At 37.2% G+C, this 20,079-nt stretch overlaps 1 protein-coding gene across 1 annotated transcript in view; it reads left to right on the top strand.

Moving 5' to 3' along the window:
• SNW1 (SNW domain containing 1) overlaps positions 1–20,078 on the top strand; it is a 31,117-nt gene extending 11,039 nt beyond the window's left edge. The window contains exons 4-14 of the mRNA XM_021099555.1: positions 5,169–5,264; positions 5,377–5,483; positions 6,909–7,013; positions 8,608–8,677; positions 9,857–9,922; positions 11,478–11,594; positions 12,419–12,560; positions 15,437–15,533; positions 17,711–17,828; positions 19,157–19,320; positions 19,406–20,078. Of these exons, the coding sequence (XP_020955214.1) occupies positions 5,169–5,264; positions 5,377–5,483; positions 6,909–7,013; positions 8,608–8,677; positions 9,857–9,922; positions 11,478–11,594; positions 12,419–12,560; positions 15,437–15,533; positions 17,711–17,828; positions 19,157–19,320; positions 19,406–19,604 (1,281 nt within the window). The 3' untranslated portion in view covers positions 19,605–20,078. The remainder of the gene's footprint in view (positions 1–5,168; positions 5,265–5,376; positions 5,484–6,908; positions 7,014–8,607; positions 8,678–9,856; positions 9,923–11,477; positions 11,595–12,418; positions 12,561–15,436; positions 15,534–17,710; positions 17,829–19,156; positions 19,321–19,405) is intronic.

Genomic DNA, 20,079 nt, shown 5'->3' with positions numbered 1-20,079 from the left:
CTTGCTTGATTTACTGCAGCAGAATCTGAACCCATTTCCTTGGCATTTATCTTGCCTGCCTGAAAAAACAAATTCACTCATGCTTTTCTGTTTATCTTTCTCTCTCTGTCTCCCCCACATAAACACACACAATCATGCACACTTGAAATCTTTCCATGGCCTTTACGATAAGAACCAACCAAGCACCATATGGCACGTTGATCCCTTGCTTACCTTTCTAGGCTAGCATCAACTTTCATGACCGAGATAGTGAAATCCAAAAAAAGGCCCAGTTTTAGCCATTCTGTTTCAGTACAAAATAATCGCTGTTATAGGTGGTTGTTAAAAAAGAGGAAACTCTCAGGCATTCCCTATAAATGTCTGCTATGAGGACCTTCTTGCAGTTCCCCTGTTTTGGCACATTCTTTCACACCTTGGAAACTTCCCCTGGGTACCCTCCTGTGCTGGGGAAAGCCCTCTTTTGGTTCTTTTACTGACTAAATTCTTTCAAATTACAACTCATTCTTCAGTTTGTATTTTCCTCTTTGGCACCTAACTTAGTGCTTGACAGCTTTACACATAAACACTCAAAAGTGTTTGTTGGAGGAATGATAGCAATTTTTACTGAATAACAGAAAACTGCTTCTCATGAAGCCTGTACGGAGGCATAGTCCACTCTTGCAAAGGGAAAAATAGGTCCCTATACATGCATGGCATATACTGGTAATTTACCCTGTGTCATGGAGGCCTTCACTTGTCTTCGTTTTAGTATATCTCTCCTTTGGAATAATAACTATTCTTTTTCGGTATGTGCTACCTCTTCTCTCTCATTTTTTAGGAAAAAGCAACATTTTAGGAAAATAATCTGACATTGACAGGTTGTGTGATTTTGAATAAAATACAGTTTTAGCCCATTTTTCATGTATAATGGCAATTATTTTGTATTGAAAGTAGAGTAGAAATGTTAAAACTGAACTGTTTATTTTTAGGTTTCAGTATTCTGGCCAAGTAAGGTCTCCAAAGTATTGTTCCCCATACAGTAAAAGCCTTACATGTTTGTCTGTAATGCAACCACTAGGAAGGAATAAACCCAAGACAAGTAGTCTATTGAGGTACCATTCTCAGGTTCATAACTCACTAATGTGGGAAGCTATGCTTGTTTAGGGGTGGAGAGTATATGGGAAATCTCTCTACCTTCCTTTTAATTTTGCTGTGAACCTAAAACTGCTTTTTAAAAAATAATGATCATTATTCATACTGAAGATCAAAAAATATATATATGGCATTCAATGATTTGAGGAGAAAGGATAGCAAATAGAGTGACCACCTGGAGTGTCTTAATATTGTTTATGATGGATGTATTTCCTTGCTGAACTTTATACCCTGGAATATACATTTGAATTCCTTACACAAATTTTTTTAAAAGTGGATGGATTAATGAAGTTTTTGAGTGTGTTTAAAGATGCAGCATTAACTGCATTCACGTTTGGAGGAGGGGAACTGTCTTGAGCATTGTATTATATTTAACATAAGGAGCAAATTCCAGTAGTGCCTCCTGCTCTCTGCCTGCTGCCACCCCCCCCCCCGCCCCCATTGTTTTAACCAGAAACAACTTAAAGGCCCTGGGAGGGGAGTTGGAGGTATTAGCTTTGCCCTGTATTAAAACCACTGATTTTCCTTGGAGTTCTTGCTGTGGTGCAATGGATTTAGAATCTGGCTGTGGTAGCTAACCTTGCTGCTGAGGCTCAGGTTTGATTGCCAGCCCAACCAAGCATGGGAGTGGGTTAAAGGATCCAGCCTTGTCACAGCTACGGAATAGGTCGTAGCTGCAGCTCAGATTCAGTCCCTGGCCTGGTAACCTCCATATTCCTCAGGTGTGGCCATTAACAAAAACAAAAACCAAAAAAAAAAAAAAAAAAAACCCACTCATTTTCTTGTTTTAAAAGTAGGAATTGGCTACTAAATGTACAAAATGAGATTTTAAAAATTCATTATTATTCAGGATGCTGATAGGCAAGGTTCTTGACATAATGATGAAAATAGTTTATTGGATTGTTGAATTTCCACTATAGTGCAAATCATTTCTGATTTGTATCAGAGGGATCTAGTATTCAGAAACTAAGGACTTCTCACTGAAATACCAAGAGTGAAAGAGCAAGAATGGAAAATGCTAGCTGTAGGTGTAAGAGGTGAACAAGTCAAGGTTCCAGGGGATATATCCTTGAGGAAGTCTGAGGCCGCTGATCTCTCTAAATACTTTTTTTTCTAATACTTTGTATAAGACTTAATAGTAATACAAAATTGGAAAGGCAGAAAAAAAAATAAATCTCAATAGAACTAAATGCTTTTTTTTTTAAAATAAATTGTGGCTTCTGTGGTATATCTTAAAAAACCTGGTGTTTACATTTTTCCTTCTGACATAGCTACATAGGAAATGTTACTTACATGATATTACCTTAAAAGAATGCCTTCCACCCTTCCCCCACCAAAAAAAATCCAACTTTAACCCCAAGATAAATTGTATGTTATTACCTTGTTCATATGATTGCACAAACTATCTAGGCCTGAACATAGTGTTTTCACTCTGCCTCTGAAATGGTAGATGTGTTGATAGGCTCATCCTCTTAGTCAGTCCAATCCTTTGCCAGTTTTCATTAATAAAAAAAATTCCGTTTCACAGATGAGTTATTTTTTTATCTTGTTAACAAAGCTCATAAGTGCTCCTGATACTTTTGAGAGCATATTGTATTTTTCAGATAACCCTCCCCATGCCCTTTGCCTTCTGATATATACTGAGTCTCTTCAGCACATTTGGGGGTTTTATAGTTAATTACCATGGAGAAATCTTGCTCTTCAGATGTCCTTCACTCAGCTTTGTGAGATGCTAGAATCTTATTGATGCTCATTTAAAGGGTTATTAACTTTGGAATATCCAAGTAAGAAGCAGCAAATGGCTCTTGTATGCTAAATTAGTATTGAAACTTTATGTTGAGCATATGTGACTACCAGGGACCCATTTACTTAGAGTCTCTTCCTGTATGATTGCTATGTAAAGGCAATTAGCTCTTCATGGTCTTGGTATTATTTTCTAGAGATTGTTTTATAATTTTTAATATGGCATAGATTTTTCCATCCTGAAAATAAATAAAGATTTTTGAGGTCAGTTACTAGCTGTGTGATCTGAATGCACTGAGCCTTGCTTTTCTCACTGGAGTGTGCATTAGGATCCCTTCCAAAATGAACACACTGAGAGCTTGGTGACACTAGTAGTTCCCATATCGGGAGACATGTTTTTTGGTAACTTATCTACACTTCTCACCTGATCCTTTTCTCATTCCTGAGAAAAACAAGCTAGAGATTCAATCTATAGCCATGATACAGTATTTTCCAGGAGATCAAGAGCTTATATAGAACATTCTGCAGGGCCTAAAATATACTTACCTTTAGCATAGAATAGAGCATCTCTAAAAGTTATACATAATTAATTTGTACAAAAAATATTGACTGAATGCCTCCTGTGGATCAGGCATTGTTCTAAACACTGGAGGTACTTTAATGAATAAGGGATTCCTCATCAGTAATATTGGTATAGTCATTGTGCACACCTTATAAGGTTGATATGAAACTTAGTTTATATATATAAAGCAAAAGAACAGTGGCACAAAATAAGTGCTTAATAAGTGTTTACTATTATTATTTAATAAGGAAGACAGATAAACATTTTAAAGTGGATAAGTAAAAAATAAATAAATAAAATAGATAAGTAGGAAGTTCCCTTGAGGTGCAGCGGGTTAAGGATCTGTTGTTGCCACAGCTGAGGCACAAGTCACACCTGCAGCGCAGGTTTGATCCCTAGCCCAGGAACTTCCACATGCCCAAAGTATGGCTAAAATAAATAATTTCATACTGTGAGCAATGTTTGAAGAGAGTAGCAGAGTTCTGTGACACTGAATGATTGGATGGGAAGGGGTTGCTTCTTTATCAAGAGTAGTCAAGAACCCTCACCTTTGCATGACCTTTGAACCAAGACTTAGGTTGAGAATCCACTTGAACTAGGAGCAACAGTCTACAAAGGCCTAGATTTAGGGGAAAGCAAGTTGTGTTCAAAAAACGGAAGAGCCCATGTGACTAGAAGCATAATGAATGAGGGGCAGAGGTACTAGGAGAGTTAAAGTTCTAGGCAAAGCCAGGTCAGGTTTTTTTTGCTCTTGTTCAAAGTGAGAAATTAAGCATAGCATGCATTTCCTTTAAGCTATTTTAAGAAATACCATGGTAGAATGCAAGTATTGATATAAGGCTTTGATGTGCAGTAGTAAACATTTTCTTCTGCAGATTTTTTTTAAGATTTCAAGTGCCCAGGAACTTGGTTTTCTTTCATATTTATAAGTTGTTCTTTCTCTGTATGTTCATCAAAAAATTCCTGACTCAAGCAGCACAATCTTGAATGCTGCTTATTTGTTAAATTTCCAATACCTCTATTTTTATATAAAATCTGCAGTGTAAGTTTTTATGGAAGTGTTCAAGAAGTAGAGATGTACATGAAAGTCAGTAATACTCCATTTGGCAGTATTTGGCAGAGACCTACTAATCAGATACCAGTCCTAAATTTGGATAATGAGTGTAAAATAAGGTGTTATATTTAATTTTTTTATGGAAGAAAGTGTTCTGGGTTTTTTGATCATAGCATATGTTCATTTTCTTAGCCTATGAATAGAGTTGATGCCATAAAAGACAAACATTATAAGTAGGGTGAGGTCAATGATATTTTTTAGGCCCACTGAATTTGGAAATTATTCAGTAACCTGACTTAAATTTCAATGAGCATTTAATCCAAGATAATGGTGCTATAGGCAATTTATATCATCATTAATTTCAAGTCCTAGTGAGCCTCAAAAATAGGGATCATTGATGCATAAGATTTTGTTGGCACAATTTATTTGGATACTGACTTGATTAGAAGATCTAAAATAATTTAAATGCATGAGGTCAGAGGAAAATTATTAACTTTTATAGCCAGGGCAGCAATTTGTGTATATATTTTAAGCTTCCTTGGTTTTAAAATCTAAAAGACAAAATCTGTGTCCTAAATTTATAAGTGTGCTGAGAGGACATGTTGACTTCTGAAATGACTTAATGAGGTTGCTTTTTTCATTGCTTTTCTTAAGCCTGCTTGTGTTTGAACATTTTAGGTCATTTATAGCAAGTACACTGACCTGGTTCCCAAGGAAGTCATGAATGCAGATGACCCAGACCTGCAAAGACCTGATGAAGAAGCCATTAAAGAGGTAACTAAGAATTGATATACATAATTATTTCATACATATATTTACATCTTTATTTCTTTATTTACATCTTTAGTAACTTCCAAACCACTCAATATGGTGTTTCTTTTTTCAGATAACAGAAAAGACAAGGGTAGCTTTAGAAAAATCTGTATCGCAGAAAGTTGCTGCTGCCATGCCAGTCCGAGCAGCTGATAAACTGGCTCCTGCTCAGTATATCCGGTATGAATCATGCCTGGAAGTTTTTAAGTTTCATGTTGGAAGTAAATGGAATTGGAGTTCCTGGTATTCTTTCACTCTCCATAGTCACAATTATAAATGCGATTTTTTTGAATGATGACTTGAAGTCTATTGACTCTTTGTACAGACAGTTGAAAGCAGAATTTTTTAATATATTCGCTGTTTTGCTGTCTTAAAGATTTTTTTGTTTTTAGAAATTAACAGTTATGTTGGAGTTCCCATGGTGGCTCAGCAGAAACAAATCTGACTAGTAACCATGCAGTGTGGGTTCGATCCCTGACCTCACTCAGTGGGTTAAGGATCTGGCATTGCCATGAGCTGTGGTGTAGGTTGCAGACTCAGCATGCATCCTGCATTTCTGTGGCTGTGGCATAGTCCAGAGGCTGTAGCTCTGATTCAACCCATAGCCTGGGAACTTCAATATCCCACAGGTGTAGCCCTAAAAAGCAAAAAAAAAAAGACAAAAGGAAATTAACAATTATAGTGTATAATCCAAACTGTAATGATTATTTATAAATTTTCATTTATATTTATAACAATATATATTTACATTTATATAGTATCTATTTATATAATATATGCAGTAACATTAGCATGTTATATATTTATGTAATAACATTAATATTTTGTTAATATTGTATAATACAAGGAGTTCTTTGGTAGCTTAGAGCATTAAGTATCTGGCCTTGTCACTGCTGTGGCTTGAGTTGCTGCTGTGGTGCAGATTCAGAGCCTGGCCTGGGAATTTCCATATGCCATGGGAGTGGCCAGATGTGTGTGTGTGTATTATAATACAATGATATTATAATTGTATAATAATTGATTATAGTATATTATAAATATTAATAGTGTATTATAAATATTAATAATATCACTTATATAATAATAGCCATCCTTCGAATACTTCTAAATTTTAAGGGATTTTACTCCACTAAAAATCTTTGTGTAGAAAGATGATTTACCTATAAATATTAAGGGAAAATTCAGAGCTGGTAGAGCAGCTGCCATTATTTTTCTGTTTTACAACCTATGATTAGTCAAAAAACTACTAACTCTAAGTTGCTTGCTGAGAATATTATGGGGTATTTTTTCCTCAAATGCAGGCATACAAACAGGTACTATTTTCTAGACCTCTTATCCATGAAATTGAGCACTGGGCCTTCCATGGTTCAAAAGGGACTGGGATGGATTATTTCCAAACTAATACAACTCTAGTTTACATTTTGCTTGTAACTCACAATTGCTGTTAGTTTTCTTATCTCCATTACTATCTGTTCTGCCTAAATACTTTGCAGTTTATCTTGTGAAAGTAATTGACAGTGTAGTTCAGTTTAGGATTCTAATAGAAGAAAAATATCTGTTGAAAACTTGAACTAGTAACACCTTTATTTCATGTACATTCTTCAGATACACACCATCTCAACAAGGAGTGGCTTTCAACTCTGGAGCTAAACAGAGAGTTATTCGGATGGTAGAAATGCAGAAAGATCCAATGGAGCCTCCAAGGTTCAAGTAAGTAGGTGGTTTCATGGGAAGGGAGCACTGTTCTTTAAAAAGATATCAAAGGAGGAAAATGTCCAACATCCAAATCCATCTATACATGGAATAGTATGGAGCAATAAAAAGAAATAAACTTTGGAGTTCCCATTTTGGCACAGTGGAAACGAATCTGGCTAGGAACTATGAGGTTGCAAGTTTGATCCCTGGCCTTACTCAGTGGATTAAGGATCCAGCATTGCCGTGACCTCTGTGCTGTAGATCACAGATGTGGCTCGGATCCTACATTGCTATGGCTGTGGTGTAGGCCGACTGCTGTACCTGCGATTAGACCCCTAGCCTGGGAATCTCCATGTGCCATGGGTGCGGCCCGAAAAAAGCAAAAGAAAAAAACAAGACATAAACTTTAATAAATGCAATAACATAGGTAAATTTCAGTTATGCTATGTGAAAGAAGCCAAACAAAAACAAGTGTATATACTATAAATTCCTTTTATATAAAACTCTAGAAAAGGCAGACAAAACTATAATGCTCGGAAGTAGATCATTGGTTGCCTTTAGGGAAGGCGGGAAGCTGAAGAGATGAGGAGAGGAAGAAGAGGGATAGGCAAAGGGGCATGCAGAAACTTGGGAATAATGTATATTTTGATTGGTAATGGTTTCACAGGTCTTTACATGTGTCAAAAGTTAATCCAGCTGACACTTTAAGTATGTATAATTGACTGCACATTGGTTGTACCTCAGGAAAGCTTTTTTTTTTTTTTTTGTCCTTTTTTTAGGGCCGCACTAGTGGCATATGGAGGTTCCCAGGCTAGGGGTCTAATCGGAGCTACAGCTGCCAGCCTACGCCACAGCCACAGCAATGCCAGATCCGAGCCACATCTGGGAGCAAGCTGCGTCTGCAACCTACACCACAGCTCACGGTAGCACCAGATCCTTAACCCACTGAGGAAGGCCAGGGATCAAACCCACAACCTCATGGTTCCTAGTTGGATTCGTTAACCACTGCTCCACAATGGGAACTCTGGTTTTTTTGTTTTGTTTTTTTTTAAAGGAAGGAATATATTACTCGATGAGATGATATTGTGGAGAAGTGGTTAATGATGATGACAGAGTTGGCTGTGTTTTAATAATTATTGAAGCTGAGTGGTTGTGATGAGCAAAACAACTTTTGAGGAAAACAACTATCTTCCCCCTGAATTGCTACCTAGGCATTTTACAATATGATAACCCTACTCACACTTAGAGTCTGGACATTTATATGAGGACTTGAATTTAGGATGCCCTTCAAAACTCCCACTTTGCCTTTCCCAAGGAACCTTCTAAAATAGAATCATGGAGTTCCTGCTGTGGCTCAACAGGATCAGCAGAGTCTCTGGAGCCCTGAGATGCAGGTTCAGTCCCTAGCCCAGCTCAGTTAAAGATCCTGCATTGCTGCAGCTGCACACTACTATATAATAGATGGACAGATAACATTCAATATACACGAATGTATCTGTTTGATATCTGTTCGACACTTTACATAATAAAAGCGAGGAGGGGAGGCTTGAGACAAATTAACTAAAAAAGAAAAATGTTTATCACTGCTGTGCTTTGCTTTATCCTTCAGGATTAATAAGAAAATTCCCCGGGGACCACCTTCTCCTCCTGCACCTGTGATGCATTCTCCTAGCCGAAAGGTAATCTTAGCTCTAGTTTGAAATTTTTCTTTTTTTGTAGTCATGATTACTAAATTTATAAATAAACTCCCATAGAATAAAGAATAGATGCTTGTATAGTTACATTTCACCACTTATTGTTTCTTTAATATTTTTCAAAATCAATAGGAACCTACCCAGAACTATAATGCATAGTTTCAGAGTGCCTATGAGAATGTATGTAAAATGTTAGCTCTTAGTTTAATTATTAACCTGATTCCTGCTTTTAATGGAATGAAAAGGGTCTGCTCTTTGACAAGAAGGATATCATCATAGTTATAGGAAATAAGTACCTGGGATCATTAGGTATGTGATTGATATTCCAAGTGACTGTTTTTTAGCTGTGTTTTATTACACAACTAAAAGAACAGGTTTTCAGGAGTTCTTGCTATGGTGCATTGGGTTAAGAATCCAACTGCAGAGGCTCAGGTCACTGCGGATGTGTGTGTTCAGTTCGTGGCCTAATGAAGTGAGTTATAGGATCCAACATTGCCACAGCTGCAGCTTAGGTTGCAGCTGTGGCTCGGATTCAGTCCCTGGCCTGAGAACTTCCATATGCCATAGGTGAGGCCATAAACTTTTTAAAAATAAAAATAAGAACAAATTTTCAGCTGAAGTTTTTTTTTTTTTTTTTAACTTTTTTTTTCTTTTGGTCTTTTTAGGCTGCGCTCGAGGCATACAGAAGCTCCCAGGCTAAGGGTTGAATTGGAGCTGTAGCTACCGGCCTATGCCTCAGCCACAGCAGAGCCATGTCTGTGACCTACACCACAGGTCACAGCAATGCTGGATCCTTTAACCCACTGAGCAGAGCCAGGGATCAAACCCATGTCCTCATGGATACTAGTCGAGTTTGTTTCCGCTGAGCCGCAAAGGGAACTCCCCCACCACTCTAAATCTGTAAAAATACTAATCAGCATTTATTACTGCCAAAAATTATTCATAGATTATTTTCCATTTTTTATATTACAGTTATTACTAGAATCCATGATATGCGAATATAGTATATAGTGCCACTAAACAAATGGAATTAGGGCCTTTGGCTAAATCCATCCATATGTCAGTGTATATTGAGCTGTCTTTGAAGAGAAAGATTAGGGTTAGATTTTTTAGCTGGATTATAAATCTAAAAATGTCTTTTCTTTCTCTCTTTTCTCAACTCAGATGACCGTCAAGGAACAACAAGAGTGGAAGATTCCTCCTTGTATTTCAAACTGGAAAAATGCAAAGGTAATTAACTTGTCATAAAATCAATCTCTTAGTATCATAACCTCCTGGAAAATACCCAGGAAGGACCTTCAGCCTGGGTAACTTTAGTTGAAACCTCAGCATCTCATTTAGCTGAAGGTTTTCAAGAAGGTAGACCCAGTTTATATGACTTTTCTCTTTTTTAATGTAGTAAAAACGTTAGAATGACAGGCACATGAATACCATGTAGATTCTCTGAGTAAATTGTAGGTATCAGAAGGTTGTAGGGAAGGAATGGATGGAATAAAATAACATATCAGTGAGAGATAGTATTCTTTAGAAAATTCAAATTTATATCTAAAATTCTTCCTGAAAGGAGTCGAACCAATTTAAGTAACTTTATTATAAAACAGGGCATGTGTGAGCTTTTTAAATCCTATATATCTCTACTAATCATCAAAACTTCCAGGAGTCATGAAGAAGCTATAAAATAATGCAGAATAAATTTCCTGATCACTATTTCCCCTTTTCTTCCAAGTCGTATTTCATTACTCTGTTTTTGATAGCTGAAGAAGGCCATCTTAACCCATGGTTTAAATGTAAATTATTTCTTAAAGGAAGTTATATACTCATCCTGAAACAAAAAGATTGTTGGGTGATCTAATTTGGATTGATTAATATCTATATAATTCTGGGGTATCTTGAGCTGACTCTATAACAATTCATTGCATTGGGAATAAAGATCTTGTAGTAGAGATCATTATTTGAGAGTTTAGTCAGAAATCTGGAAAAATAAAGCTAAGCTGGCAAGTTACATGAATGTTCGAACATATTTCTTGAGTTGAAATAGGATGCAAAACTTCAGCACGCACAATCTTAGTTGTCTAGCGGACTTTTTTCCATTTACTAAAACGGGGTTCCAAGAACCTGACAAGTCATTAAAGCAGTACGGCAGGGGAGTTGCCTGGTGGTCTATTGGTTAGTATTCAGTGCTTTCATCACTGTGGCCGAGGTTCAGTCCCTGTTCTAGGAACTGAGATCCCACATCAAGCCACTGTGCAGCCAGAAAGAAAAAAAAAAATTGCTACTGCAGATTAAGCTACCTATAAACACTATGATTTAAGTGCTTTGTTTTACCTTTGTGTGACTGTTACATTTACTTGATGAACAACTATTTAGCTATTTGATACTGATTTTCTTTTATTATAATCCACAATTTTAAGATGAAAAATCTGTATTCCCAGAACTTGGACTCTGAAATCTCACTGCCCAAGTTTTAAGACCTAACTCATCTGTTTATTAACTGTGTGACCTTGGGGATAATTACCTAAGGTCTTTACCTGAGTATCTTTATCTCTGAAATTTAATTAATAGAATTTAATCATAGAGTTGTTGTGAAGGTTAAATGAGACCAGGGATGTAACGTGCTTAAACAGTCCTCCACACAAAAGTCAGTGTTAACTGTTGGCGTTGTTGCTTAATTGTGAAGGAAAAGAACTTTAATTAAACAGTTATCAAAATAGACATTTAAATTTAATTTTAAAGAATCTTTTACCACTCTTCTATGACCAGTGATTTCCGTCTTCTTTCACCCTAGGGTTATACAATTCCCTTAGATAAACGTCTGGCTGCTGATGGAAGAGGACTGCAGACAGTTCACATCAATGAAAACTTTGCAAAATTGGCTGAAGCCCTTTACATTGCTGATCGGAAGGTGGGTCTAGTATAGTTAAATTGTTTAACGCACTTGATAATTTGTAAATCCATTCTCAGTCACCCAAGATACTGTTATTTTAGCTGCATGGCTTAGTACCTAAAGAGGCTCTCACCTGTTCCGGATTTGACAGGTGCTGGTTGCAGCTCTGTGCCTGGTCTCAGCCTTTGTAGACTCATACACATATCCCACCACTGGTGATTCAGCTTCCTTACAACGTTCCAGAATAATGGATCACTAGGCTGATCCCAGTTTGTGAAGATTGCCATCTGCTCTTTGTAGGTTTCATAATTTTTCTCTATTTTAAATGTAGATTTCTCCCAGAAGGTCAGTAGCAGGGAAGGGCAAATAAACATTCTAATGAATGCTATGGAAAATGCTAATCATAGTATTGGCTGTCTATTAATATTATAGTATTAATATGTGTCTTTGAAGTTTACATACATCATGGTGTGTATATAAAACATAGAAAAGTATGTCTTCTGTACCACAGTGAGCACCTTTAACTTACAAAATTATTTCTTGCACATCTACGCTAAGGCTTTATTTTGAGGTGATCTGATTGATTTTGAAAATATAAACAGTTCCTATTATTAATGTTGAAAATTGCTTTATTGGAATCTTGTTTAATTTTATTTTTTAGATTGTTTCTGAGAAAGCATTAGTGAAACACTGACTTAAAAGATTGATTGGGGTCAGTATAGTTTCAGCCACTAAAACATTTCCCAGAGTGATAATACTAAGTTTACACTGTCTTCTAGGAAGTTATCTTTTGATGGACAAGAATCTTTATTTTATCAGTAATAATAAATTTGAATTAATAGGCTCGTGAAGCTGTGGAAATGCGTGCTCAAGTAGAGAGAAAGATGGCTCAAAAAGAAAAAGAGAAACATGAAGAGAAACTTAGAGAAATGGCCCAGAAAGCCAGGGAGAGAAGAGCTGGGATCAAAACCCATGTGGAAAAAGGTATGACATACTCACTACTTATTGGATTTACTTTGTGGACAATATATATCTCATTTTTTAAAATCTTTTTTTTTAACTGTGTACAGAAGCAATATGTACATATGAAGAAAAAGTGGGTTTCTCAGAAATAATGTAAAAAGGAAAGTAATTTCTGCCTTATTAAGCTGAAGTGGTAGAAAACAGAGAATGTATATATAAATGTGGAGCTTTAATATTGGAATACACCAGAAGTTTTAGAGTTCTAACTAGCAATATACTTTTAAAAATCACATATTACTCGCAGTTCTCTTGTGGTGCAGCAGGTTAAGGATCCAGTGTTGTCACTGCAGCAGCTTGGGTCACTGCTGGGGCACAGGTTTGATTCCCTGGCCCAGGAACTTCCATATGCTACAGGCACGGCCAAAAAAACATCAAATATATAAATAAATAATTTTAAAATCACTTAATACTCAAATGATAGGCTTGATTTTCTCTAATTTTAATTTTCTTGAAACTTAGAGAAATGAGATCACCAACTGAATAATTCAGCTCACCTATATGGTAAAAAATGAATCCAGTTTTTCTGTCTTGTAGGCGTTTAATCAAATCTGCCAGTATTTTTCTCTCCAGTTTAAATTTAGTAAACTACATTAGTATATTAATTCAGAGTGAGAAGACTAATTCTAGTGCAAGAAAATTATGAGGGTGGTTTTTTTTTCATTAATAAATCTTAGACTAGTATAATCATTCATTCATTCATATTGAGCACCTACTATGTGAAGGTTCTCTATTAGACACAAAGTTTTCTACTACACAGATAGATATAACAGTGAACATTTGAGTGAAGACAGACCCCAAAAAGTTAATCATATATAATATATTAGAAGATAGTAGCCGTTATGGATAAAAAATAAAACAGAAGGGATATAAATATGTGAGAAGGAGAACGTGATCAGAAAAGGCCTCACTTCCAAGGTGGTAACATTAGCACAAACACTCAAGTAAGTAGGGAAGTGAGCCATGTGGACATCTGAGGCAAGAGCATCCCAGATAAAAGGAACAGCAAGTGCAGAGGCCCTGAGTTCAGTGTATACCTGGTGTGCTCAAGGAGAAGCAGGAGGCCAGTATGGCTGGATTAGCGTGAGAAAGCTAAGTAGTAGGAGAGGAGGTGTCGGAGTAGTTAGGGTAGAGTGGCCAGATCTTGTGTGCCTTTTAGCCATTGTAAGAACATGGTTTTTACTTCAAGTAACAAGGGAAGCAATTTCAAGGGTTTTGAGTAGAGTGGCATGATCTTGCATATATTAGAAGACGATGGAATGGCTATTTGGAGAAGCAGGGAAACCATTTGGGAGGCTACTTCAGTAATCCTGATGAGAGATACTAATGAGAGATAGTGAAAACATGGTCAGATTTGGAAGGAGAGCTGATACAGTTTGCTTATAGATTAGGTAAGGAATGAGAGAAAAGGAGTCACGGATGACTACAGAACTTTTGACCTAAGAAATTGAGGATTGAGTTGCCATTACTAACAGGGGAAAGAGGTTAGGGAGAGAAAGACTAGGAGTTTAGTTGTGAATGTGTTAAGTTTGAAATGGAGGTATCAAGCAGGCAGTTTGGTTATAGGAGTCTAGAGTTCAACTCTAGAGAAGTAACGAGGGTTGTAAGTAGTAATCCACTTGCTTGAATCATACAGAAACGACTCAATGAGGCAAAATAAAAAAACCTCCCTGTTGTATACCTAGCCACTGAAGGTAATTCAAAGTGAAAAACTCCCCTATATCTAACTTCTCTAAACTGATTTTAAAAACCAACAGAATAGCAATTTAAAAAAAAAAAAAAAAGATTGAGACATTAAAAGTTTTAAAAACCTCTTGCCAGATATTAATAAAAAGCTATTTTTTGAGTGCTTATTATGGCAGGCACCATTTTGAGCACTTTACACACAGTACCTTATATAATCCTTACAGCAGCCCTATGCAGTCATACTATTACTGTCACTGTTTTACAGAAGAGGGAGACGAGGTTCAGAGGGGTTAAGCAATCAGCACAATTTCACATTGCTGGTCTGTCATAGAATCAGGATTATTTATTTATTTATTTTTGGCCATGCCTGTGGCATGTAGAGGTTTCTGGGCCAGGAATTGAACCCATACCACAGCAGTAACCTGAGCCACAGCCATGATGCCAGATTCCCAACCTGCTGCACCACAAGGGAACTCTTAAAATCGGGATCTGAATCCAGACAAGCTGTCTCTAGAGCTCATGCTCTGCGCTATATCCCGTCTTTATCTACACTCTGTCCCTTAAGCCTGGAAAAGGTAGGTAGAGAAAATGAAGATAGACATAAATACAGTAGAGATCAAGTTGCAAGCAGCCCCTGTGGACCACGAGCACAAGGTTCTTTATTCAAAGTCAGTCTTTGAAAATATAAGGGTGAACTTTGCATAATTCTTTTTTCCTGATATTTTATTATGAAATTTTAAAAACACATAGAAAAGTTGAAAGAATTGTGTAGTGAACACCCATACCTTCACCACCTAGATTCTACAGTTAACATTTTTTTAAAAACAATTAGCATGGCTAAATTTGCTTTATCACAACTACTCAGCTCTCTCTCCATCTATCAATCCATCTTACTACCTTGATGTATTTCAAAGTAAATTAAAGACAGCAGTAGACTTTATGCCTGAACACTTAGCTGCATGCATGATTCTGCAATTCACATTCAAAAATTAAACCAATACCATTGGCTCTCAATTAGCTGTAGGTAAGATTAGAAGGGCTGAGTGTGTCTACAGAGAAGTTCATGGATTTTTCTAAGGTTAAAGAACATTCTTTTGCTCAAAACATTAATGGGCAGTATAGTGATGAAGTAATTCTCAATTGTGCCCATACAGAGGATGGGGAGGCACGTGAGAGGGATGAAATCCGGCATGACAGGCGAAAAGAGAGACAGCATGACCGGAATCTTTCCAGGGCAGCTCCTGATAAGAGGTAGGTGCTGTTAGAGATGAATGCAAATCATGAAGAGTGGCCTTCATGAACCTGTTAGAGAGAAGGTTTAAGTCCACTAAGACCAATTTGCTTCACTCTTTCCTCTTTAGTGTGATAACTTAATAAATCAGCACTTATTTTCTTACGTTTAACTGTTTAGTCTATCTTAGCAGAAGAACTATTCCTAGAAGTAATCTTTTCTTCCATCACCTTGTAGAGTCAGACTTGAGAATGATGGGGATATAGAAAATGGAATTCAGATGTTGTTTGTGAGACAAAGTAATCATAGGCCTATTCTGGCCTATTCTTCTTCTGTTTCACATGGTGAGACAAATTTATCATGTACCTGTTCCTCTAGACAGGAAATAGCTGCTATACCTTTATTGAGATCATTTTACATGCAGAGTTCTCTGCCAACTACAATGGGGCAGAAGAGCAGGTTTTATAAGAAGTGAAAGTCAGCCTCTTCTCATGAGTTTCACTTCAAATTCAGAAAGACAAAGCTCTCCTATGAAATTACTTGGGAAAATTGGGAGTGCTCTTAATAGGTACAGACTTGTATAGAACAAAAGAAACACATGTTTGGGGACTTGGAATAAACTCGGTGAAGTTTGTGGCTTGCCAAAGGCTGAGGACTGAAATTGCTGAAAAGTTGGAAGAAATGCTGTGATACTGAGGAAGAATTCTAAGTGAGGGTTAAATGCAAATATAAAACATTTTCTTTCCAAATGAGCAGTCTCCCTTGCTCTCATTATCCTATGAGCTGATAACAATCTATTTTCCCAAGTCGTATATTAAACAGATTCCTACTGGTGATGTTCTTTTTTGTTTAATGGCATATTTCATTTCCCTGAATAAGTGGAATCATGGAGGAGCAGAAAATCTGAATTTAGAGTTGTGTTTAAGTGTACAGTATAGAAGAGAGAGGAGTGAAGTGTGAAAGTACACAGTTAATGACACTCTAAGTCTGAAATTCCTAAGCTATAAAAATCAAAATGGCTCTGTAGATAAATTGAGCCCTTAAAACTAGTACAGTGACTGTGAGAATTGATAACATAGAAAATGTGTAAACTTGTGATTGGATGAAAATTAGATTGTCTATAGAAATCATTTTAAGACCTGAGCCTCAAGTAAAATAAATTATGACAGTTACCATGGTATCATTGCAATGTGGATTGCATATATAACTGAAACAGGAGAGGAATTAAGTTAACCTGAATGTCAAAAATCATACCAAGTAATCCAGTCATTGACATCTTTTTCCTCAGAATTCTAATAGGATAAAATTACTAAATGTGGTTAGGCAAAGAACTGATTCTAGCTTATTGAAAATGTTTCTAATTTGTATCCAGACCCCCTAACCCTTTATAGTAATAGCAGATATAGACCATAGTGGTTTTATATCTCAGCATGCATTATAAGGGGATTGCTCAAGTTAAAGACTTCCATATGAAGAATGATTCTCTTGAGAAAGGATAGTCTCTTCAGTAGATGGTGTTGGAAAAACTGGACAGCTACATGCAAAAGAGTGAAACCAAACCACTATCTTACACCATGCACAAAAATTAACTCAAAACAGGAGTTCCCATCATGGCGCTGCAGAAGCGAATCCAACTAGGAGCCATGAGGTTTTGGGTTCGATCACTGGCTTCACTCAGTGGGTTAAGGATCTGGCATGCTGTGGTGTACGACACAGATGCAGCTCGGATCTGGTGTTGCTGTGGCTGTGGCATAGGCTGGCAGCTGTAGCTCCAATTCGACCCCTAGCTTGGGAACCTCCATATGCCGTGGGTGCGGCCCTAAAAAGACAAAAGATAAAAAGAAAAGTTAATTCAAAATGGATTAAGAATTTGAATATAAGACCTTAAACCATAAAATTCCTAGAAGAAAACATAAGCAGCAAGCTCTTTGCCACTGGTCTTAGCAAATGCAGTCTCTTGGCAGTTCTTTTCCACTATCAGGAAGCCTGATTGTAAAACCCTGTCTCATCTAATCATCATGTATCTGAAATGCTGTAAGAGCTGCCATCCCAATTATGCATTATCAAGGAATATATGTTCACAAGATGTGAACAGGATATACTCATTTTCTCTGCTTCTGAGATTGGTTGTATTTAACTTGAAATTCAGCTTGTTCTGTGAAGAGTTTTCACTCTGTGACGTGGTATTTCATAACAGGTCGAAACTGCAGAGAAATGAAAACCGAGATATCAGTGAAGTCATTGCTCTTGGTGTGCCCAATCCTCGGACTTCCAATGAAGTTCAGTACGACCAAAGGCTCTTCAACCAGTCCAAGGTACTAAGCGTCTAGGAAAATGCATGTCTTAAGTGTTGATGTGAATACCAGTCCTCAGGGAAAAGAAAATTAACGTATCATTGGCTTGGATCAGCCTAAAGTATGCTGGCATAGTGACAGGAAAAAATTTGAAGTTGCATGTTGTAACTTGAGACAGTAGAAATAGTTCTGATTTGACCTCTTAGAATTAGCCAAGATTTGAGGCACTATTAGAAAGTGAAAGAAATTAGGTGATTAAAACTTTTCTTCTGGGAGTTCCCACTGTGGCACAGGTTGTTAATGATCCAGCTCATCTCTAGCATTGCTAGTTCTATCCCTGGCCTGGCACAGTGGGTTGAGGATCCGGTGTTGCTGCAGCTGTGGTATGTCACAGATGTGGCTCAGAAGCAGTCCTTGGGCCAGGAACTTCCATGTGGCACAGGTGTGGCCAAAAAAGAAAAAAACAGAAAACAAACAAAAGGGTTGATTCTTTTATTTCTAAAATAGAGCCAGTGTCCTACAAAAGTCTCAGGTTATTTTTGTTGTTGTTGATCTTTGAAAAAAAAAAAAATGTCTTAATGCTATAAAAACATGAACTTTGGATTTTTAAAAAGTGAAGCCATAAAACTAAAGTACTAGTGAGGAAGTCTAATTTCTGGTCCCAGTTGTCATTAACTAGCTAGGACACATTAGGCCTGAAGTATCTTTGGGTTTTACTTCACCCAATATTGATTATTTACTGTATAGTCAATGAGAGCAAAGGCAGATGTGTTTTTGTTTGTTTTCTTCTTCTGTCCTTTTAGGGCTGCAGCCGAGGCATATGGAGGTTCCCAGGCTAGGGGTCTAATCAGAGCTATTGCTGCCGGTCTACACCACAGCCACAGCAATGCCGGATCCTTAACCCACTGAGTGAGACCAAAGATCGAACCCTCAATCTCATGGTTTCTAGTCGGATTCGTTTCTGCTGCACCACAACGGGAACTCCAGGTAGATGTGTTCTTGCCCTCAAGGAACCATCAAGTCTACTGTAAGATATATGTACGTAAATAAAGACAAAGCAGACTGTAATAATAAAGAAGTATACGATTCTCATGGTGTATAGAGGGGAAGTTAATTATGACTTGGAGATTTTAAGATGTGAAGGTAGCATTTTGAGTAAGCTCTTCTATTTAATAAGTTATTGGGTCCTTTTTATGTTCCTGGCATTGTTCTAAGACTTTCATTTATTATTTCACTTAATTCTTATAAAAACCATATGAGGAGTTCCCATCGTAATGCAGTGGAAACAAATCTGACAAATTTTATTAATAAATAACATGTACATTTTTAATGTTGTCTATTTTCCACAGGGTATGGACAGTGGTTTTGCAGGTGGAGAAGATGAAATTTACAATGTTTATGACCAAGCCTGGAGAGGTGGTAAAGATATGGCCCAGAATATCTACAGGCCCAGTAAAAATCTGGACAAGGACATGTATGGTGATGACCTAGAAGCCAGAATAAAGACTAACAGGTACCAAGGCAAACAGCTTAGTTTCAGTGTCCACGCCACTGGAAACAAAGTAAAGTAGTTCATAGTCTTTCTCTTTTTTCTCTAGATTCGTTCCCGACAAGGAGTTTTCTGGGTCAGACCGTAGACAAAGAGGCCGAGAAGGACCAGTTCAGTTTGAGGAAGATCCTTTTGGTTTGGACAAATTTTTGGAAGAAGCCAAACAGCACGGTGGCTCTAAAAGACCCTCAGATAGCAGTCGCCCCAAGGAACATGAGCATGAAGGCAAGAAGAGGAGGAAGGAGTAGATACTGTCTTCAGTGTATGAACTGTTATTCATAACCCTAATGATGCAAGTCATACGGGCGAATACTTTGTAAAATGGCCAGAATGAAAACCAAATCTGGGTGTCAGAGCCCAGCAATACTTTTTATTACAGAAGGGGGGGATGGAAAAATTCTACTTTGAATTATTTAGTTTTTTTAAAAGAGTGGGTTGTGTTTGTGCTTCTCCCACCTTTTGGCATTTATACTGCCCCACACATGAAATTAAGGCCACTTCCTTCTGAGTGACATTAGTACTTCGGGGTTAATATTTTGTCTAAGAATAACTGCTTACGAATAGTTACCCCAACCCCAGTGAGTAGAAAGAGGATGTTCACCTGTTGGAACTGTCCTGCCAAATGATGTTTGCCCCATTGTACTCTGTTTTAATTTGGAGTGGGGAAAGTAATCTCCTGCTTGGTGCAACTATTTGTTTCAAATAAAAACATTTAGACAAAAT

The sequence above is a fragment of the Sus scrofa genome, chromosome 7, assembly GCF_000003025.6.
Source record: "Sus scrofa isolate TJ Tabasco breed Duroc chromosome 7, Sscrofa11.1, whole genome shotgun sequence".
NCBI classification, from domain to species: domain Eukaryota; kingdom Metazoa; phylum Chordata; class Mammalia; order Artiodactyla; family Suidae; genus Sus; species Sus scrofa.
Note: the sequence above shows the minus strand (reverse complement) of the source record. Positions and strands in the feature narration are given on the sequence as shown.